The 23,741-nt window shown below is 36.5% G+C and overlaps 1 protein-coding gene across 9 annotated transcripts in view; it reads left to right on the top strand.

Moving 5' to 3' along the window:
* Positions 1 to 23,741, top strand: part of VPS13B (vacuolar protein sorting 13 homolog B) — a 483,999-nt gene that overhangs the window by 84,034 nt on the left and 376,224 nt on the right. For 8 of the 9 annotated variants that reach the window (XR_010388020.1, XR_010388021.1, XM_064507672.1 and 5 more), the window contains exons 15-16: positions 6,342 to 6,536; positions 8,183 to 8,307. Coding sequence is in view for 7 of the 9 variants with exons in the window: in XM_064507672.1 (XP_064363742.1) it covers positions 6,342 to 6,536; positions 8,183 to 8,307 (320 nt within the window). In the remaining 2 variants the exon portion in view is untranslated. Of the gene's footprint in view, position 1; positions 71 to 6,341; positions 6,537 to 8,182; positions 8,308 to 23,741 lie in introns of those variants that run through there. The other variant, XM_064507677.1, reaches the window with a different exon arrangement.

Raw genomic sequence — 23,741 nt, 5'->3', positions numbered from 1 at the left:
TACAGTTACAATCCCTGTGGCAGAATTCAATTTACTGGACCACTTGTTGCCCATAATCATGGGTGAGAAGGTAGGTATACGCAGATATTTATTCAGTTCTTTACGTGAGCATGTGCTATTTAATTTAAATAATTACAACTTCATATATTTTAACCTTAATATCAAACGTGCATTACCTTAACATAGGGTTAGCTGCATCTCTGCTTTTCATCCCTGAATGTCTTCATGTGAAATAATGGAAACTGAAACAATACCTATCCTGGAATGGAATAGTGTAATTTTCCTCCTGGGCTGCTATTCCATGTGCCAGCCACGTTACTGACTTCCAAATGAGTTTGCTGCTGTGAGCCTTACTTTCAGATACCTAAACTAGTGGTGTGTGCAGTGACTAGCCAGGCTTTTTAAAACTGAAGGTGTCATTTACTGGAAGGAAAAATAAAATTTGGAGGAAAAGAGTTCAAATAATCAAGCAGACTAGGTAGCTGGGACTTGAAGTTTTCATATGGCAACCTTTGGATCAGAGTACCTGTTGTCACTTTGCCATGCAGACCCTCACAAACTTGGCCAAATCAGAAATCTTTGATTACATATGCTCAGTAGATCCTTCTTAGATGCTAACAGCTAGTTATATTTGTACTAGTTCCAGTCGGGACACATGCAAGACTTCTGCTGTAACTGAGCTTTTAACTGCTGTGTATTGTACAATGTTTTTATCTGGGTACTTAAACTGAATAGGGAATCAGTTTTTCCTCTGTTAATGGTCTCTCCTCCTAACTGTATGGTTCAAGACAATGTGAAAATGAAGGGGAGTTCTGATTTGGACATAGAGGAGATGAGAAATGAATCTATGGGACTGGAAGATTTTGGAAAGGAGTTCGGTAGAAAGAAAACATGCTTTTATAACACAGAAGATCACATAAATGTATACTCCCCCCGCCGCCCCAAACCTCCCAAACAAAGACATGATCAAGTTTTCGTACAGTGACTAGCTCAGAAAGAAGAGCCAGAATTGAAATTTCCCAAAGAGCCTTAATTTGTTTGGTCTTTCACATATATTTAGTGTAACTTCAGCTACAGGATCCCATACTAATTTTATTTCTACAGGACTCCTTCCTCAGTGCACAACATTAATATACTGTAGGGATGAATTAATGTTTTGCAGTGAAGACGTATGGTAGATTTACCTCCTGTTGCAGAAGCTGGAAAATGTTTTATGGATAAGTAAAGGAACTGGAAGAACAGGAAAAAAATGGGTTCTTGATTCAAAGTTCAATTTCTAGTTATTTTTGTCTGATATCACTGCCAGTGTGTTTTTCACAAGTGGCAATTAATTACACGTTCCTTGTATTAGGATACATACAGAAGCTTCTATTATTAGAAAATGTGACATTACCAAATTTGAAGTGGGAAGCATTACTTCCTCTCAGCATGGAAGTGCTCAACAGATTGTACTTTAAATAGCAGTGTGACTATCAAAGCTATCTTAGGCAATTTAAAAAGTTTGTAGATGCATTTATTGTTGTTCGTTTTCCTTTCTGCCCTGAGACTGTTGTTGGGTTTTTGTAATGAAATAAGCCTCATATGAAGACCGTGGAGTGTGAAAAATTGCATCAATAATCCCTTTTCTCCTCAAACAGCCAACAAGTTCATAAAACACTTGAACTTTAAATTGCAGATTTTGGTTCAGCATGTGACATATTTGTGATCAGTCCTTTAGCCATTTTGAACTCAAGGTAGTAAAATCGTGTTTTGCACCAGTGCAACTGTTTGTTGTACATCCCACTAAGAAAGACTCTTAGATTCCGTGAGGTATTGATTAAAATACATTTTACTGGAGATAACATGAGAACGAACATAAGCATACATAATCTTACATCCCAGATTCCCTTCAGATGCTGGAAACCCTGAGCTGTGCAGCATTGGATGAATGGGATCTATGCAGTGAACTATGCCCTGGCTAGAGGTTTGTCCAATGCTGCACAACTAGAGGTTTCCAGCATGTGAAGGGATGTAAGCTTATCTTTGCTATGCCCTTCTTCCTTGTCACAGTTAGTAAAAGCTACTAATGCCTTACAGTGTCTGAGAACCTTTCTTACTGGAATCTATAATGAACACTTGCACTGGTACATTACAAATCCTTAATGTAGACGACTGTATTCTGTATAAACATGTACACTAAAAAATAACTAGCAATGTTCAGAGCAGTGTTAGCTTGTCATCTGTTTTCATATGTTAGAGTTGAGGTGATTGAGTTTTACAGATAAATGTACCATAACGACTTTACTGTTTAGTTCAGCAACTTGTCAGGTTTAGTTGAGTCATGCCTTAAGCTAAATGTTGGCCCAAGGGGGCTTTTTTCAAATTTATACACTGGAGCCAGGTATCACAGTGCTGTGACCGTACTCTGCAGCATCCTGAAATTTGTTTCTCTGCACTGACATAAAAGTTTCTTTATACTGGAATCTGTGTTTAACAAGATAATATAAGCATGCAAGTCATGTTCTGTAGCAGTAGTCAAGTATTTGAAATTACAGGTAGAGAGAATGGTTCTTTGCCTCTATAAGCATAGGATGAATTTCATCAAAATTCAATTGAATATGTGGGTGGAAGAGGTATATTCAGGTATGACCCATTTCTTACCTCTCCCAGTCTGAGAATTCTCCATTTGCTTTCCTTCTGCATTTCGCAGATCTTTCTGTCTTCTTCGCATATTCAAAAAGTGCTGTTTGTTGTTACTTTTTACGTGCTCTTGATATCTTAAACTATGGGACTTCTCCACATTATCTCAGCTTTGAGAAGTATAGTTTTCAGTGAAGATAATTTCAGTGCTGTACAGGAAAGTAGGTTACATCCGTTTCCTGTCCTTGAGATCAAGGTAGAGACAATATCTGTAGTCTCTTTGAAAGCTGAAATCTGTGGTGTTTCTCTCCTTGGACAGATGGCACACATATACAGGCATACCTTGCTTTATTGCGCTTTGCTTTATTGCGCTTCGCGGATATTGCAGTCTTTACGATTTGAAGGTTTGTGGCAACCCTGCGTTGAGCAAGTCTATTGGCGCCATTTTTCCAACCACATGTGCTAACTTCATGTCTGTGTCACGTTTTGGTAATTCTCGCAATATTTCAAACTTTTTCATTACTATTGTATCTGTTGTGGTGATCTGTGATCAGTGATCTTTGATGTTACTGTTGTAATTGTTTTGGGCCACCATGAACCGCGCCCATGTAAGATGGTGAACTTAATTGATAAATGTTGTGTGTGCTCTGACTGCTCCAACGACCGGCCATTCCCCTGTCTCTTTCCCTCTCCTCGGGCTTCCCTATTCCCTGAGACACAACAATATTGAAATTAGGCCAATTAATAACTCTACAATGGCCTCTAAGTCTTCAAGTGGAAGGAAGAGTCGCACGTTTCTCACTATGAATCAAAAGCTAGGAATGATTAAGCTTGGTGAGGAAGGCATGTTGGGTGCCAAGGCAGGCTGAAAGCTAGGCTTCTTGCGCCAAACAGGTAGCCAAGTGGTGAATGCAAAGGAGAAGTTCTCAAAGGAAATTAAAAGTGCGACTCCAGTGAACACACGAATGATAAGAAAGCGAAACAGCCTTATTGCTGATATGGAGAAGGTTTTAGTGGTCTGGATAGAAGAGCAAACCAGCCACAACATTCCCTTAAGCCAAAGCCTAATCCAGAGCAAGGCCCTGACTCTCTTCAATTCTACGAAGGCTGAGACAGGTGAGGAAGCTGAAGAAGAAAAGCTTGAAGCTAGCGGAGGTTGGTTCATGCAGTTTAAGGAAAGAAGCCATCTCCACAACCTAGAAGTGCAAGGTGAAGCAGCAAGTGCTGATGGAGAAGTTGCAGCAAGTTTTCCAGAAGATCTAGCTAAGATAATTGGTGAAGGTGGCTACACTAGACAACCGATTTTCAATGTAGATGAAATGAAACAGCCTTATATTGGAAGAAGATGCCATCTAGGACTTTCATAGCTAGAGGGAAGTCAATGCCTGGCTTCAAAGCTTCAAAGGACAGGCTGACTCTCTTGTTAGGGGCTAATGCAGCTGGTGACTTTAAGCTGAAGCCAATGCTCACTTACCATTCGGAAAATCCTAGGGCCCTTAAGAATTATGCTAAATCTACTCTGCCTGTGCTCTATAAATGGAACAACAAAGCCTAAATGACAACACATCTGTTTACAACATGGTTTACTGAATATTTTAAGCCCACTGTCGAAACCTACTGCTCAGAAAAAAAAGATTCCTTTCAAAATATTACTGCTCATTGACAATGCACCTGGTCACCCAAGAGCTCTGATGGAGATGTACAAGGAGATTAATGTTTTCATGCCTGCTAATGTAACATCCATTCTGCAGCTCATGGATCAAGGAGTAATTTCAAGTCTCATTATTTAAGAAATACATTTCGTAAGGTTATAGCTGCCATCCTCTGATGGATCTGAGCAAAGTAAACTGAAAACCTTCTGGAAAGGATTCACCATTCTAGATGCCATTAAGAACATTTGTGATTTGTGGGAGGAGGTCAAAATATCAACATTAACAGGAGTTTGGAAGAAGTTGATTCCAACACTCATGGATGATTCTGAGAGGGTTTGAGACTTCAGTGGAGGAAGTAACTGCAGATGTGGTGGAAATAGCAAGAGAACTAGAATTAGAAGTGGAGCCTGAAGATGTGACTGAACTGCTGCAATCTCATGATAAAACTTCAATGGATGAGGAGCTGCTTCTTATGGATGAGCAAAGAAAGTGGTTTCTTGAGATGGAATCTACTCCTGGTGAAGATGCTGTGAACATTGTTGAAATGGCAACAAAGGATTTAGAATGTTACATAAACTTGGCTGATAAAGCAGCAGCAGGGTTTAGAGGATTGACTCCGATTTTGAAAGAAGTTCTGTTGTGGGTGAAATGCTATCAAACAGCATTGCATGCTACAGAGAAATCCTTTATGAAAGGAAGAGTCAGTTGATGTGGCAAAGCTCATTGTTGTCTTATTTTAAGAAATTGCCACAGCCACCCCAACCACCACCCTGATCAGTCAGCAGCCATCAACATCAAGCAAGACCCTCCATCGGCAGAAAGATTACGACTCGCTGAAGGCTCAGATGATGGTTAGCATTTTCAGCAATAAAGTATTTTTTAGTTAAGGTATGTACATTGTTTTTTTAGACATAATGCTATTGCACACTTAATAGACTACAGTATAGTGTAAACATAACTCTTATATGCACTGGGAAACCAAAAAATTTGTATGACTTGCTTTATTGCGATATTGACTTTATTGTGGTGGTCTGGAACTGAACCCGCAATATCTCCAAGGTATGCCTGTAATGGTAGACAGCCCTGTATCTGTTGTAGGGTTGAGGCAAACAAGTTGAATTCAAATTGCAGTACCTTTTTTTGGTATTAATTTTTCATCTGAAGTTTCACTTTACATTTCTTGAGTAAAGCCAGGCATATTTAAAATACTAGTAATTTTAATTTTAAAGTAGTACATACATCAAATTATTTTTTTATTACTTTAGTGTATGTTTAATAAAAGTTTTAGAATCGTAGAATAATCTGGGTTGGAAGGGTCTCTGGAAAACATCTAGTCCAACCTCCCACTCAAAGGGAGCCCGGTTCAAGCAGGTTGTTCAGGATAGTGTCCAGCCAAGTGCTGAGCATCTCCAAGGATGCAGATTCCACAGCTGCTCTGGGCAGCATCTCCCAATACTTGAACAGTAAGATCTCCTTGTGGCCTTCTCTTTTCCAGCCTGAACAAACTTGGCCTCAGCCTCTCCTGCGGGAGCGATTGCGTGCTCTGTCCCCCAACCACCTCGGTGGTCTTCTACCAGGCTTGCTCTGATAAGTCTGTGTCTGTCTTGTACTGGACATGGTACTTCATTTTAATGAATACTATGAAAAGTCTGGTTGAATGTACAAAATTGCAATATTTATTTTTTGGAAGTGCATTTTCTTCTTTTAGCTGTGTTGTCTGGCATGATTACAAACATATAATGTGGTGTATGACAGTGTAGAAGTTATAGTAGCATGAGTATAGCGTGGCTTGTAGTGCTTTTGTGCGATAAAAATATAAGTAAATATTTAAATTTTTGCCTTGCACATTCTAGATGAGAATTTTATAAAGAAGTTTATTTCTAAAATTATATACAGCATATACATGCAGAAATTTTTTTCAAAATATTTGAGGATTATTATTAGGGGTATATGGCTGTGGTAATCTGTTAATAGATCATATCATGGAGATTTGCTTTTGTCTGTATGTATATGTGGCAGATAATAGATCTGTAGCATAATAATTGCTTGTGTTTTTTTCCTCTTCCCTAGAGTTCAAGTGGATTGTTAAATGCTACGAGCTTCCAGCCTCTGCGGCCTTTACCTTCCATCAGAATATTGGTGGATAAAATTAACCTGGAGCATTCTGTGCCAATGTATGCTGAGCAACTTGTGCAGATGGTCAGCAGCCTTAGCCAGCCATCTGATAACCTGCTTCATTACTGTTATTCACACTGCTATCTAAAGGTAAAAAATCTTGAAACCTATTTCTCACTTCAGTATGCTGAGAAGTTCATATGAGCACAGACAATTCTAAATTTTTGCAGTTAGTTTTTTTGCGAGTGTTTTCAATTTAGCTGAAAGGATGTAGTTAAGTACATTTTGTAGAATAAATATGTTTTTGGATCAGTACTTCTTACTTGAGCCATATGTTTTCTAACATGAACAGAGAAGCTCACATGAGAAAACAATGCAGACTAAAGCTCCAAAGTCTTCATGGCAAGACTGAGTTGAAAAAATTTGGAAGGAAACCTTTCTCATTTTTTACAAAAAAATCTTGTAGAATACATGGATTACAATGAGTTATACTTAAAAACTTGATAGGATTTTGTGATGAAAAAACATTGATTTTTAATAGTATTGATAAAGCAAAATAATGGCAGTGAAGTATGTGATCAACTACTCTTGCCAAACAATTTCAGATATTTTCATGTTAGGAGGAAAAACCTTTGAATGTTCTCAATTTAAGATCTATTAGGAAAGGAATTTCTATTGCTCGGTTGGAGGGAGTTTAAGATGCTACTGAAAAATCATTTTGAGACTGTTCAGTTGCCATCTGCTAAGATTTCAGTAGATTGAAAAAGTAGACTTTTAAGAGGAGTTATACACAAGCCTTCCAACCTTTTAGGATGAGCTGTGTGCTCAGATGATTTGAAAGGCTTTTGGGTGCTACTAAAACATAAATATTTAATACCAGTTATATTACTTATGTGAAAATTTCCAGTTCTCCATTCACTTGTCTCATATAATAACAAAATATAAGCAATGAAATTCTTACCATTTGCGTAAAACAAATATTGTTCAGAATTACATGGCAAGTTCTCAATTTTAGGGGTAATGCGTTCACCGCCTATCACACTTAAAGCGATTGGGATAGGAATATTACAAGTCATCTGGTTTTTAATTTGGGAGAGACTTTTTCTATTCTCAAAGGTTTTAGCAAGTATCAGCATTTTAAAAATATGGATTTTAATTTTGAGTTTTTTATGGAGTCAGATATTTTATTTGCTAGTTTTAATACAAGCATAAGTGTTGTCGTCTTATGTGAATAGTGGTAGAACGTATTAAAAAGAGTCAACTCTACGATCGTTAATTTTCCATATTGCTAAGGGAAAAACTGTAGAGAATAATTGTGATAAACTTTTCTTTAGATTTTTCTCGTTTTATTAAGGGAGAAAAAAAAGCTTCAAAGGAAAGCTCTTCTTTAAATATTGCTTTTCAGGCAAATGTTATAATTTCAAAAAATGATTTTTATTTTATATGAAAAGCAATGTGTAATCTGCAGAGTCAAAGAAGGATGTAGAAAACAATTTTAATGGATAAATTATAATTTTCATTTGTTTTTTAACAATTATATAGAGTAGACAATTATTTTTTGAATGAAGAAAATATATCCATATATATTCTTACTGGAACATCATTTTATTACTGGCAGAATTTTCTAGTTATTTGTGGGTTTGGGGGGGGAAATTCTCTAAAAGTAATACATCATTTATTTCATATTTATTGCATGTATTTTAAAAGGGTTGATTTGTATATTATATTTGAAAAATAACTTGAAAATGATCAAATCATGTGCTAGTGTACGCTTTGACCAGCTGCATTTTTTTCAGATATTCGGTTTTCAAGCAGGACTGACCTCTTTGGACAGTAGAGGATTATACTTCTTCCCTGCTCCAGTTATTCCCTCTTTCAGTACTGCTGTTTATGGCAAACTGATCAAGTTTCCCAAATATTGGTGAGTGTTAAGCATGTGTGGTGTAATTTAGTAAATTACACAATAACTACTTCTGCTTTTAAAATAAGTGGTTTAGGAAATACTAAGCATCCTGTCTATCCCTAACTTTTTTCCTCTTGTGTCATATATTTAATTAAGTCTGTTCTCATTAGTAAACGTCGTTGTGAGGGTATAGGTGTTAATCAGGATTTTAGACAGTTTTTTGGTTGAGAGAATAGATGCCACACATACTTGTTGAATTCCTGAGAACCAGTTTCCATGCTTCCTTGAGCCGAAGTTCTATACTGAGATTAATGTGTTGAACTGAACTAGTCTACTCTCTGTTTCAAACTCAGCCAAATAAAAAAAACTTGAAATAAGGCCTAATCCTCATGAGGAACTGTACTTAATAAGACAACAGGCAAACAGGTTAATGTGTTAAACATTTCCTCCTAATACATTATGCGCTGTATACCTAGATGGACAAAGAGACTTGTTTTGGAAGTGTAATGGATTATTAAAAAAAAAAAGGAATACTGTGTATGTAGTGGTACATATAGAGCATGATGTTTTTCCCTCTTACAAGTTCTGATACCATATTAAACGTAAAAGTTTTTTTAACATAATCAGCACACCACCAGGTGGTAGCAGCTTAATTGACTTTCTCATATTTTCCATCAATAGTTCACAAAACAGTAACCACTTCAAATGAATTACTGTTCTGTCATGGCCTTTTGCTAAAAATTAATAAATATTTTCCAGAAAACATAATCAGCAACTAGTCTGGTAGGATTGGCAGCCTCTTCTCACATTCCCATATATTTTACATAAAGTTATTCTTTGTGATTCTTGTTAGTAGTAGTCGCTCCTTCTCGCTCCTTTTTTAATACATTGTATTATGATGCATTGCCCAGCTGAAAAATAGAGTATGGTAGACTATTAATACAGAGAAATAAAAATGAGCAGTAGTTCCAGGAGGATAAAATGGTACTGCCTTAAGATGGCAAATCATCTATCAGCATTTATTAGCCAATCCTGCAATACAAATACTTACTGTGGTCTAGTATATCTTAAAAGAACATTAGTGGTAATTTTTTCAGTTTGTTCTATGATACTATATGTTTCTAGAGTTTATTTATGAACAGTGTGAAATAATTATATAAAGTTAATTTATTCCAACAATTTATCTAAACTAAGCAACACCAATTTGTGGGTAATAAAGTAGAAAAACAAACGAGTACAGCAGCAGTCTGGTTAAATGAAGTGTAGTTTGAAGTGAATAAAACTCCAGATGAAATGCATCAAATAGCACTCGAACTAAATCGAAATCAGCATGAGAACCAAGAGCTTCATTGAAGTCATGCAGTGAGTGAGAATTAGTCTGGTAGAATAACCTGGTAATGTCATTAAACTTAAATTCATTCCCCCCACCCCCAATTTTACCACCTGCTTTATTTGGATTTTTAGATTTTGCATTCCAGAGTTTCTTAAAGTGTGCACATGTGATGCTACATGTGTTCTTCTATTTCTTAGTAGAAAATATATACCACAGACCATACCTTTTAAAAACAAAGACATTTTATGAACTGTTATAGAATCCCTCAGGTAGTATGTTTTGAGTTAGCAGTGAAAAATCTGAACTTTATTTCTGACATAAATCAGTAGAATAGCTTTCTTTTCTAGTTTGACTATAATAATCTCAAAATGTGTACTGTGTATTATATATTGTGGTAGTATTTACTTTTTAAAAAGCTGATAAACATTGGTAGCAGGTTTTAAGAAACAATATTTGAGCAACATCAGACCAATAAATTCCAGCAAATAACCATTAATATTGTAGAAGTGCTGTTTCATTTTATTTACTGAATTGTCTGTTGTAATGTCCGTTAATAAACTTTCTTATAAAAGAAATTTGCTCAAATTTACTAGTTAACTAAGTCTTTGACAGCTTTTAAATTGTTGTAGACCTAATCTGTTTTTGTACTAAAGTCAAAAAGTCTTGTGTTTTGTTTTGTCAGGCATAGCAAGATGCAAAATACGATGTTAATGTCAATATTTTACAACTACTTTATATAGTGTTGCATGCCAGATTGTAAAGCAGCTTTCAAAGCTTTCAGAAGGATGTCTAAAAACAACTAAGAGTTAGCAGAATATGGTTAGAAGCCCAGAATGCATGACAAGAATGTTTAATGCCAAACAGAAATCTTTAGAGGAATTAGCTGATTATTTTTTTCTTCTGGCTACAATTCCTGTTGCAACAGATGAGGTAATTGAGTGTAGGGTAGCTAAGTGTTATAACACTCTATTGCATATAAAGTATCACTGTATTGCCCTTCTGAAGAATACTAAAATACCATTAAAGAATATAGGTTCTATACCATAAAGAATATGGATTTTTTTCTTGCCCTATCATCTGTGTTCCTTTTCTGTGACAAGTGTTCTAGACTTTCATCCTCTTGAATCAGGTCCATGGGAAGGTTCTTGCTTACTATTTCCACCTGTGACAGCGTTTGAGATGCTGAACACTTGTGAAATAAGGATATAAATGAGGATGAGGTGATCCTGTTTCTACCTGCGTTCTGTTCGGCAGCATAGTCTCATAGTCCGTTGTCAAGGGGCCCGTTTCCATAATATGAGTCTCTCTGTTTCTCTTTTTGAGACTACGGCAATAGCTGCTTATTTGCTGTCTTCAAGGAAGTGCCAGTGTGGACTTGTATAATAGCTAGTCATCCTAAATTTGTGTGTGTAAATGAATCATTTTATGAGTAAGTTGTGGAGCTGCTGGATAAATTAGTATCTAGGATTTCATGGCCTTCACTTTAATTATTAGTGAATGCATACCAGTTAATCGAACAATCTTGATACCAAAAAGCCCTGAAAGGAATTGTTATTGTATCAGAGGAAAATCTGGAGCAGAAACTTGCAAGTAGATCTGGATAATTAGCTGTCAACCAACAAAATCTTTATGATGAGAGAAGAAATGGATATATTTCTGCAAATATTCTTTCTTTTGAGCTATTTTCTGCAAACACTGTCTTAAGAAGTAGATTTCAACTTACATATAGGCAGTGTGCCAATCACAGCTGAACAGTTTCTGAAGAAGAAGGATTCTCGCCAGCATGAGACTAGTCCTATCTACTTGGTGTTACCCCCAAATGTCATAAATAGTTCTTTTACTTATTCTATTCCACTCCATCCAAAATGTAGAGATCTTGAAGTCACTGCAGGAGTATTTTGCACTAATTGATTTGGTAGGCGTCTGGAAAAGGAATCAAATTTTTAGGAGAATAAGGAAGATTTTAACTTCCAGAGAGGCTTACTGCTAAATCACAGAAAATTTCTATTGTAGCAGACTGCAGTTTTGAAAGATAAAGAAGTGTTGAGCAGGAAGCTGGACTAGATGATCTCCTGAGATCTCTTCCAACTGAAATTATTCTATGATTTTCTGATTAAAATTTCCATTCATTGAAATTCAGAAACTGAATATGAATATTTCATACCTGTTGCACAGAAAGTACTGTGATGGAGCCCAGATACTGAACTTAGAGTCTGATCTTCCGAAGAGGTGTCTTTTGCCACAAAATTATCTTTCCATCCAGAAAGCTGTATAATGGGGACAGCATGGCGGTGTACTGTACTTAAACTTTTGAAAATTATCCTTATTATTGTTATTTAGAGAGCTGCAATACATTATTCTTTGTAGCCATCAGGACAACAAATTCCAAAAAGCTAGTCTCCTCTTTGTATTGTTTTCTGCTATTTTTGAGTTTTGCTTAATTTTAAAAAAATTAATATCAGGAATACTGAAATATTTGCATGTAGTGAACTCTGTTATGCTGGACAAAATCCAAGGCAGGAGTCAATTATCTTGAGTATGGCGGTAAGCAAACTGGATATATGAATCAAGGGATAATGAGCTTTGTGAACATTTGGATCCAGTTTAGATTTGGCCAAGCTGGTGCTGAGATGGAACTAGTGTGACCTGCTGTACCCACAGTGCTGAGCATTGTAGATTTGATTGTGTTGACATTTCTTCTCTTTCCTTTAGCCTTTTACGGAAGAGCTGTCCATTACTGACAAAAGTTGTAAGTTTAAAATTTGCTCTCCTGTCAGGGAAAGTTGTATGAACTATATGGCAGGCACCTCAGCTGCCCAGGGATATAACATCGCTCGTTTTACTTGTAAAGGTGAGGATCGCAGTCTTGACATAGTCATTTTATTAATATGTGCCTTCACAGTACTGAAAGGTCACTACAGTAATCTAGATACAGAGATCCTTGCTTGGAATATGCATGTGTGTTTGTGTTGAAATATTAAGAATAACTATATTATATAAATGCCCTTAAGACTTATGAAAACAAAACCTACAGAAAACACACATGCATATTTAATTATATAAGTAAATATTCAGCATGTCTCTAGAATTTGTTAGGTTTACATTTTATTGGCGTGCTAGGCTAGAATCTCCTGTTGGCTAACTATTATACAAGTATATTGAGAAACATACTTTCTCAGCAGCATGAACATCAGCATTTTCTGTGTGTGTGTGTGTGTGTGTGTGTGTGTGTGTGTGTGTGTGTTTTTTTTTTTTTTTTTATTTTTTTCTTTAACCTGACTTGCTAGCCTTCGTTTTGACTTTGTCACTATGTAGTTACCAACCATGGTTGCTTTGTGCAGTGAATAATTTAGCTTAACATTTTTAATTTATAAACTTGATGCTGAAATTAACACCTTTAGAATTCTCATAGTTTTATTATGCTATTACTCTGTTTAGCTACTGTTCTGCTAAAACATTTGTTGTTTTAAAGGCATGTCTATCTCTATACAGTTTTATTTCTGCTTTCTCCCATCATGTAACCCTTACAATGCAAACATCCCTAGCTTGATCAAAGCCATACAGTGCTATGCCACATGACTGTATTTCCATTGACGGAATTTATCATTAGACTATTTGTACAATCCAGTTAGGGCATTATACTCTACAGTATGAGTCATGATGTGCACCTGCTCATGTCTGCCTTATGGGTCATCATGAAAATCCCTTGTGCGTTTAATTGTACCACAGTGCATTGACCAGAGTGAGAATAATTCATGCTGATCCACAGGCAGTATGATAGATCAAGATCTGAGTTGCTGAATAGTTGAGTTTTTTCAGCAAGGAAATTAACTCCTGTTGACATGGCCTTTGCCAACAAGATACTACTGCTGATGACTGTAATAGATTTTAGGATTTGCTGCAAGCTAAAGAGAGGATTAAAAACATCTAATGGGGGATCAGGTGAGCTTTCTGTCTTTGTTACTATTTTGACTGAAACATGTTCGCAGGGCATGTCCAGTGGAGTAATGCTATGTAGTGCTAGAAATCACAGTAGATGTGCGAGCTTGAGAGTCATGAGATGTAGCTGTCATGCAGTTCAGCGCAATTGTGTGCTATTAAGAGCCAAATGGACCCTGCTGGCAAGAAACACAGAGGCAGATATCCAAAGACTGTGAACATTAGATCATAAATCTAGGAAGTTTTCCAATAAATTGACACTTGGGTCTTGGTTTTGGCAGGCTGTTTTATTGACTAGTCACAGTAAATCAAGAGTCATGTCAATTTAGATTGGGTGTGGATTGTGTTTCATATGGGCAGTTGAGGGGTATGCTCAGTTCCTGAGTCAGAAGCAGAGACAGGTTGAAAACACATGAAACTCATTTTCTGGCATTCAGTTGTGACTATTAGTTATGTCAGTAATTGGATATAACTGCCAGATGAAAATTCAAGCTATCCTTAGTAACAGAAGAGATCTGAGCTTGCATGCCTGAACAGATGCCATCAGTGTATGGGACAGCACAGAATTTTGACACAGATCAGTGTCATGTGAGTTAGACTTAGCATGTGTAAAAACCTGCTTGGATTGTTAAAGTATGCCAGTGATTTAGGCTGTACAAGAACAGAGAGGAACAGTCATTCTGGTGGGTTCTGAAGAGGTGGTTGTGTAGAATTGCCTCAAAAGTGAACAGTCAGTCTAGGGAGTACTTTAGATTGCTTCAACATTGTGTACTTCTGTGCCATAGCGCAGAAGACACATCAGAGAACATAATTTTAAATCAGGATTTTTTTTCTTGTAGCAGTTTTCAATATGGCTTGCAAACAATTAATTTGATACTTTCAGAAATTTGATTTACTGCGCACCTTTGTGTGTGTTTCAAGGTTTAGGTATGCCAGTCGTGAACAGCAATATAGGGTGATTTGAGGCTTGGTTTTAGTAGGGGAATGATCGTTCACTGATAGCACAGTTGAATGTATCTTTCATTATAAAAGTTGCTTAGGTAAAACTAAGTTGGCCATGCTTGTGTGCAAGGTGCTTAAGGATGAATATGCTTAAGGAACTTGTGTGGAACGTTTTCTAATCTGCAGTGGCGTTAGTTTAGAAAGTTTCTTCACCGTGAATGTTTTGTGGCAATTGCAGCTCCAGTCGTCTTGAAGGAACTGCTGTCATTTACCAGGAATGACCCTCTGTCCAGAGGGTCTGTGCATTTGACTTGCAGCTTGATTACTGTGACTACAAATTAACTTCAGTTGGAAACCTCTAGTTTAATTTTTTTTTTTTTTTAATCAAGTCCAGATCTAATGTTACTGCTTCTCAGCAGATGTGGCAGGCAACATTCAGCAAATCTGTTAAAAGTGCACTTTTAATCAATGTAAATTGGAAGCAGTTGTATTTTTCAGTATTGTCCATGAGAAGGAAATTCAGCAGAGTTGACTGCAAGGGGTGGTCATATGTAATGTTTCTAGTGTAATTATTTAGATGAGTTAATTGTCAAGGCTCTTCAGTGAAAATAAATTAAGCCTATTAACCAATATCTGTCCAGGGAGAGTGATTGCATGTGGCGAATACATTATCCTTACTACTTACAAAGTAATGGTCCTTAATTTTAGCCAGGTTCTAGTAACTGTGTTGCCATCAATATTTCCTGGCATTTTTACTAAAACCAAGTAAATGATATGTAGTTCAGAATATATAGGATTTTCAGGGTTAAAGCCACCTTTTGCTTTACTTGAGACTGGTGAGAATGATGAAAAACTTATTGTCATAATGCTAAAGTGCTATTATTCAGAATTAACGTTAAGGTAAATTTGAATCCTTAATATTTACTCCTTTTTTTATACTTTATTGGATGCATTTGGAAATTTTGTTTGTCTTAACATTATTACTATCTGTAGGAAACTTGTTAGGATTTTCAGCAATATCTTCAGTTTATGAGTTTACTTACGTAGACTCCGACTGGAAAGCTCCACTGGTGGGAGTTCTTCACACAGAACATCCCTCCCTTCTCCAGAATTTCACCTGCAACTGATGGCTTCATTTTTTCTCCACTTCAAGTGTATCCGTGAGTCCGGAAGAGAAATAGTCTCTGAGGTTACACTTACCCTACTAAATAAATCTCTGTGGAAGGTCTTCTCTGGCCCTGAGACCATAAGGTCTGTTGTGGCTTGGCTCATACTCACATGCTGACCTGTTGCTCCCCCTTGCTCCCCATTCACTCCCTAAAGGAAAAAATAACTGAATAAAGCTAGGAAAGATGTGACCAGACTTCTGCCAGGGGACAGCCTCTGGCGCACTTGATCCCTTCTGCACTGCTTAGGTGTTGCTTGAGAAAGCGTGAGCTGCCGTGGCCTGAAACTGTAGCAGGGAGCAAGCGAACAGCTAAACAGAGGATGGACAGTCACAGGCCATTGCAGAAGCCCCTGCTTGGCCTTGTTTAACTGGCTAACATAGATGTAGTCTGCTTGAAACTTGCCCACTGGACCTGGAGGGCTGGGAGCACATGCGCGGTGTGTTACAGGTATGTTGTAATCACTAAAGAATGGGATTTAAAGTTGGCTAGCTGAGATCTTATCTTCATATTTCTTCACTTACAAATTCTTTTTTTGTTGTTCAGAATGAAAGACAGTTCTTCAGTCTCTGTTTATATGTGTAAGCCGTTAAGAAAAATTATGGTATGGATCTGCTGAAGGCAAAAGGATTTCTCTTTTTCTGGTAATTTTCAGCGCTGCACCTTGTGGTGCACTTACGGTGTGTTCTTTACAGATTCCAATATACTGAAATAATATGACCAATCAGAAATGGAGTTGTTGTTATACAATGCTGTCACTGGCTTAGTATTCTGCTTTGAAATTAGGTACATTTGTTATAGCCCAACATTTATTTTCCATGTGTCTTGGATTTGGCTGTGTACATATATTACAGCAGGAGAATGTTATTTAGTGACATTGTATTCTACTGACAGTATCTCCTCTTCTGTATACGTGTATGTGATTATTCAGTATATGTACATGTGGTCTTGAGACTCACCAGGGCTTTTAGAGCTTTTTAGTGGTTAAATAGGCTTAATGAGACTCTCACAGTGAGCAGACCAAAACTAAACACTTTAAAAAATATATCCATAGAATCAACTATGAAGTTTACAATGCTTTTGAGAAAGAATGATATAAAGTCAATTCCAGAGTCAGTGTTTAAGACGATAAATTTAGATTCAACAATAATTGCACTCTTGAATTAAAAAGAAATATTATTCATTTATTTGGACTTAATAAGCTAATGCATTGCTTTAAATAGCTTCTGATACATTTTAAATTATTTTGAGGTTATTAATTAGTGAGACTACAATATAATCGTTTTTAACAGCCTTCATACTATTTCTGCTGTTTATGCAGAATATATACATGGAGCATAAACAGACCTTGTTCATCTGTGTCCCTCTTGATGATGATGATGTTGATCCATCCTTTGGTATATTAATGGCTTTTTGATAATGTGAAGAACAAAACACTTCCTTTTGTTCCCCCAACTTCCTTTTGTTGCTGTAACTTATATCTTAAAGGTTATTAGAAGTGGCTTATGGTGTACTTGCAGGCAAAAAAGAATGTAGTTAGGTGCTTTTGTAGACCTTTCTAGTTTTATTGGAATTCGGTAATACAGAAATATGGCCTCAAGTTTCTTTTAGTCTTGTTTACTTTTCGGCATCTCCATTTACTGCAATATTTTAAAGCCTTTTGCTTTCTAATGTGCATATGCATCTTATGTCTCTGAACTTTTTTTTTCTAACTGTAAAAAAAAAAAAAAAAAAAATTGCCAGATTTTCAAACACAACCATTTATCTCACATTTTAAATGCATCTTTTACCACCGAAAGATTTTATCAGTGTATGAAACAAAACAAGCTAATTTGAGGATTGCTTTTATTTCAGTGTAGATGAATTTATACCACAGTATTTGGTAGAAGAAATTCATTAAAAAAAAAAAAAAAGTCCTAACCAACTTTACTCTTTGGACAAAGTTTATAATTTAAAACTGTTTTTAGTACTTACTTGGGGTTAGGGTTTAGCTCTTGAATCTGTAGCAGTGAATTTGAAACTGTGTGTTAGTACCCAAGAGAGGTCTTTGAACTTTTTATAGAGGAAACAAGTTCGGAGCATTGAGCTTCTGTCGGTGAGTTGTGGTCCATCTTCTTTTAACAACTTTGCAATTGTTAATAACCTTGAAGTAGTATTAGGCAGATTTATCTACATTTGGTCATGTTTTTATATTCAACCAATTTTTGTGGGAGTACTTGGAGATAAGTCAAGATCATGCGTTCAAAACTGGTATATGCGAGAAATTTGGAAGGGAGGAAAGGAAAGGGTGTCTGTGTATTGAGGGGCCAGTGAATGCAAGACTGGAGCATTTGATTTTCTTACTGTTCCCATTATCAGCATTTTATTCCACAACTATTGTCTTCTAAATATACTTTTTGTTTTTCCCGATCCCCACTTTCAGTTTCCAAACACTTCCAAAGAGGATTCAATCATACAGCCCTCTCTCTTCACACTTACTTAGTGTTTCTTCTATCGTTACATACTTCTTCCCATCTCCCAAGCATTTTATTGAAAATACTCTAAAGATGCTTCTTTTTCTTTGCATGCTTTCTCTCTTATTTATTTGGTTTTCTTTGTGCCTGTTCTCCATCCTTGTTCATTAAGCTGTGTGCGTTAATCCCCCCATTTTTTTCCCTCTTTCTTTTCTTCTTACTGTTAGAAACCTGGAAGAGGAAGATAATTCTATGGGCTTCTTTGTGTTCCTCTATGTCATCATTGTCTTCTGTAATTTTTCTGTCCTATCATTTCTGCAAGGCTTGTGAGGACTTTCTCAGTCAGCTCTTTGTAGGACAGTGAATTCTGTGGATCTGTCCTCATGACTGCTTCTGCTCAAAGCAGTTCCTCTTCCTTGTTCTCCACAAAGAAGCTGCTTCTCAGTCCTTCTTTCCCCTTCCTTTCCTCCATCTCTGTTAACTCTCCCAAGCTACTGCTCCTAGCTTGTAAGACTTGCTAATATCCTAACTTCTGGAGGTGTCTTCAGATTTGAAGGAAACGTATCTTCTTTTCTCAATATCTGCATTCTTGAGAGATCTTCACAGAGGCATCCTTTGGAGAAAGGTCAAAGTTGTGGGATAGCCACTTTTACTCCCCCCGAAATAGAGCTCTAGGATCAAGTTTTTTGGTGTTTCCTTACCTTGGGTCATGCCTGATCAGCTGTGTTGGCTCTGGCAAATGGAAAGGCCCTTACCATAGGTAGGGCCCAAGAGCTGGGGAGTGTTTTGGGCTGTGTTTCTTGTAAACAGTTTATGTATAATTCTCAGACATGTTTGATCAATTTTCAAAAAGTTGTAAGAAAAGACGAAGATGAAATTTGCATTGTAAATTTGGAGTAGGAAAAGAGTTTGTAATTTGAAGTCATTAGTAGAATGGAATAGACTTAAGGATTGAAAATATCTATGTATTGTAAAATAAATGTACTAAAAAATAATCAATTTGCATTTGAGCCACCAAATTCTATATCTTTCCTGGGAAGAAGAAAGGTAGCTTAAGTAACTCAAGTAACTTAAGCAACAAAAGAGTGAGTGCCATTTTAAAGGATAATATTGGATAGAAATCTGTATTAAACAAGTCTTATTTGTGCTGCTAGTATTTCAGTATTAAACAAATATGCTGTACATGACTATATTACTGCGTGAATTTTCCTCGTTTTAGAGGAACTGGTTTCTATCAGAGTTGCCGCTGTTACTTAAGCCATGGAAGGCTGATGGAAGCAGTTGTTGCTCACAGGGTTGCCACGGTTGTGACTCCTGTTTCCCTGATAACAGCAGTTTAAGCATGGATCTCCTGGCCATGAAGGCAGCAGCCTTCTTCCTCCTATTCTGTGGCATTGTGTCTTGTAGTTGACTGCGGTTTTCTGCACTGAGCATCAGCAGATTTCTGAGCCCTCCTGGCTCCTTGCGTTAATGGCAACCAAATGGTATAGTATGGCAGATTTAAAGGATTGATTTAGTGGCTGTTGCTGCTGCTTCTGGGAGTGTGTGGTGGGGGAAGGAGAAGGAATAGGGAGGGGGAGAGGCTACTGGTCTGTATAGCAAAGTAGGCTGCTCTGTTGGAAGACAGTTCCCCAAACCCTGCTCCACTTCTGTGGCTGCGGAGTTTGGATTACACTGTAGTATCTTAAGCTATAGTACAAAATTGGATTGGATTTACTGGATTTACAAAAACTAGAAAAACCGTAACACTTGCTTTGCTTTTTCTCCTGATAAACACAGATCTTTGCTGTTTGGAGGTTTATGCATACGTGTGGCTTTATTGACAGTAGTAATTTTTATTTCTACCTGGTTACCTCTAGTAGTTTTGGTGGTCTTGGTTATCTGTAGTTGTTCAGTCACAGCATCTCTAAGTTCCAGCCGATTTCCCCCCTCAGGGCAACTGCCGTCTTAATGTTTACCAGCACAGTCCTGGTAATTATTATATTTATTTTGGCATTGCTCCTTTTGCAAGGAGCTAGTTCTCCTGGAAAGAAACAAGGCACAATGCATATAGTAGATAAGAAAGTGCTCTGCTTTTAGTGTGATTTCCTCTGCACTACCTTCATGAAGCCAGTGATTGCCTATAGGGTGTCCTTGCTTTTTTCCAGATTTCTGGCTGCCTTTCTTTTTTCTTGTGATATCTTTTGATCTTTCATGACACTTATGTGTACCAAAATTGTCATGGTCCTATTATTTGGATCTCTTTGATGCACGTAAGTGTCATATCCCTTCCCTTTTCCCCATTAATACCCACAAGAAGTGACAATAAGAGACTCTTGGGCTCAATTGAAAACTGACAAACCTTCCTGCAGAAGTAAACAAAGAATAGATGTGTGAAGTGCAAGTAAGCAAAAATGTCCTGAATTACCATAAATCACATTTCCAAGAGGAGAGTTCTTATCCCTTATTTTCTGATTCCTCCTACCCCCCAGCACCTTGGGGAAGTCTGAAGATGCAGTTCTTCAAAGATACAACTTCATGAGCCCACTGAATCTGGTGCATAATGTATGTAAAACTAACATATCTATGTTAAGCACATAAACAGAGCTGAGTGCTCATATGGTAATCTCCTCAGAGCAGAGACTTTGCATTTTTATTCTTTCATAGATTGCTCATATTTAATTTAATGACTCTTTCATGATGAGTCATTAATGAGTGATGAGAAAAAGGAGATTTTTTTCAAAGGAAGAAATAGCAATTATTGACTGACCTCTACTTGAAATTCGGTGGGAGTTCAGATCCTTAGCATCTGTACCTTTGAGCTTTCCCAAAGCCAGTGAGGTTAATTTGATCTAAACTTCCTAAATATGTTTCTCTAATTTAGCTGCAGGTTTAACATGTTCCTGCATTACTTACTTCAGCAGCCACCTTTGTTTATAATGTACCCAAAAATAAGATTGAAAACTCAACCTTAGACTTGCTGTAACCAACAAGTCTTTCTGGTTCAAATTTGTTGCATTTTGAGGCACCTAGTTAGCCAATGACTGTGGAGGTAGACCACCTTCTCACTTTTTCGTAGAAACTTTTAATACAGTGGGTAGAAAGACTCATCTTATGCTTAGTGTGTCTGGATTCAAGCCCAGAAAAATTAAGACTTTCCCATCCTCAATTTCCAGGTCTTTGTTATTTCTTGCAGCCTTCAACATTTTCTCTTGGTGTCTCACAGCAGATAAAGTTACAAAAACCATCCCACTGAGACCACTGCTTCTGACTTCATTGTGCTTTGAGGACCAGCAATATTACTCTCTTGTAATGATGATCTTTTTTTAATGTCCAGATGTAACAAAACAGGCTAATTGATTAAAAAACAATCAAAGTTAAAGTTCCTAACATGTATGTCCATACTCTTGTATTCTTTGCTTGAAATGGAATTTTCTACAGCGTTTCTTCCTTTTGGATATTAGCTTGTTTTTGGCAATTATTTTTATTCCTGTAGTAATGCATTTATTCCTCTTTTGCTGCCTAAGTCTGGATTTGATTGTTGCATTAAAACACCCAATGTACTGAGAGTTTTAAAATTCCCCATTAATTCTGTAAGGCATATTGAAGCTTACAGTTTGCCTGCTTTTTGTTTTCATGATTGTTTCAAGGAAATCTGTATTTTCCCAAAGTTCTTGTCTGAATTAACACTCTACCAAGATTCTTTTTCATCACTGACAATTTCATATAAATATTGGATTTTTTCCGAAGGTAGGTATTTAGTCTCAGCAGAACTGATGTTAAACAAACCAAAAAAATCCCATACAGAAGTCAGTTTATAATGACGGTGCTGTTCCCTTCCGAACAGAAATAATTTTTCAGAAAGAGAAATTAAACTTTATTTTATTTGTTCTTCAAAAAAGAAAGCTTGTAAATCTCAAAGTTCATTGTTTACTCCCTTGAGGTGAATTGCATGATTAGGTGCATTTCCTGCAGATGAGGAGCAAAATTCAGTTGCACTTGCTGAAAATTCACCTGTGTAAGAGATAACATAAGATGTCAGGTGGCCTTTAGTGAATTGTACAGAAGAGATTTCAAAGAGATCGTTCTTGAAGTTTTCTGGAACCAAAATTTTCCAAAGTGGGCTTTAATTATTATTTGTTAATAGTAACAAACTTGATTCTATAGTACAAATAACTGTGTGTTGCTGTCGTAAGGCAAGATATGCTGTCAGTGTATATGAGTGTGTGCTATGACTGCTTTTTATTCTGTGTAATAGTGACTTCTTGGAATTTTTTGCTTTTAATACAAGACCGTAGTGACTAATTTCCTTTTCCTTTCTTCTTCTCCCTGTGCTCCATTCCAAGTTTGGATATTTGTCATGAACTATTCAGACTTTTTTTTGTCTTACCCAAAAATATTTGCTTAAATGATAAGAAAAAGGATGAAAATTGTAATGGAGATGATTTTTTTTTTTAAAAAAAAGTGCTTGCTTCCTCCATTTTCTTTAACTTGATATGAAGGTTCAGATTAACTAAAAATACAACTGTACTGTGTGTGTGCAGATGAAGCTAATGTTCCTGTCAAATATAAAATCAGCATACATTCTGTGTTTGCTTAAGAGGAAGGGTGTACATATGCTGACTGAAATTATTTAGGCATTTAATTTACATTCAGGTTCTTGTAAGACAGGGTTTCTGGGTTCTAGTAGCAGGTTACTGGTTTTGTTATTTTGGAAAAAATGAACTAATCGTATTTTACTGTACAGGATATGAGTAATAACAAAAATTAAATTTTTGGAAACATTTTGCAGGTTCCAACTTTGCAGTTGCGGACTCTATATAAACCTCTGGAGCCAGCTGTTCACCACTATATTCTTTCAATCACTCTGAGGTGTTGATTTTAAAAGAATGAGTTGCTGTTCCTAAAGTCTACACACTGAAAATATTCCATAGCAGGCCTGTGAACTCGCATGGGTTGGTTATATTGGTGCCTATGCATGGGTGTATAGTAAGGACCAATATTTTCATTCAAAAACAGTGAAGAAAACTATTTTCTTTAATGGTATGCCAGATTTATCCAAATATTTCAACAAGTCTGTATTACAGTTTGTCAGCAAACTGGGTACAACCAAAGTGTATTTAAAAATCATTTAATTAGGACAGATTCATTTTCACTCCATGCCACTACACAGCAAGACTTGCTTGTTCATATTTCCTTAAATTTATTCTGGAATTTGTCCAAGTTTAGCTTTAATGAGTAGCCTATCCCGCTAGCTACATTGGGATTTATTTTCCCCTGGAGAGGAGTGTTTGAATTGATAGTTTTTTAACCTGTTCAGTTAAATAAACATATGATCAGAACTGCATCTTAACTCTTGAGCGTAAAGATTTGAGAAATAATTATTTCTATTGTTACAGTTTTAAAGTGCGGTTTAAATAGTGGTTTTAGACTCCAACTATGCGTCGTAACTGTTTTAATATGGTGATGAGTTTTGATATGAAGTCACATTCAGTTGCTTAACACAAATTTAATGATATGGTATTGAAACACAGATCTTACTTGGTTTACTGAAAAAAATATTTGTACTTGTATTTTCACTTATTGCTTGAACATATCTCTTGGGTCATAAAACTTGGTTAAATATAGCTCAGTACCTTA

The sequence above is a fragment of the Dromaius novaehollandiae genome, chromosome 2 (genome assembly GCF_036370855.1).
Source record: "Dromaius novaehollandiae isolate bDroNov1 chromosome 2, bDroNov1.hap1, whole genome shotgun sequence".
In the NCBI taxonomy this organism is placed as follows: Eukaryota; Metazoa; Chordata; class Aves; order Casuariiformes; family Dromaiidae; genus Dromaius; species Dromaius novaehollandiae.
The sequence above is the reverse complement of the archived record's forward strand: the minus strand, read 5'-3'. Positions and strand labels throughout refer to the sequence as shown.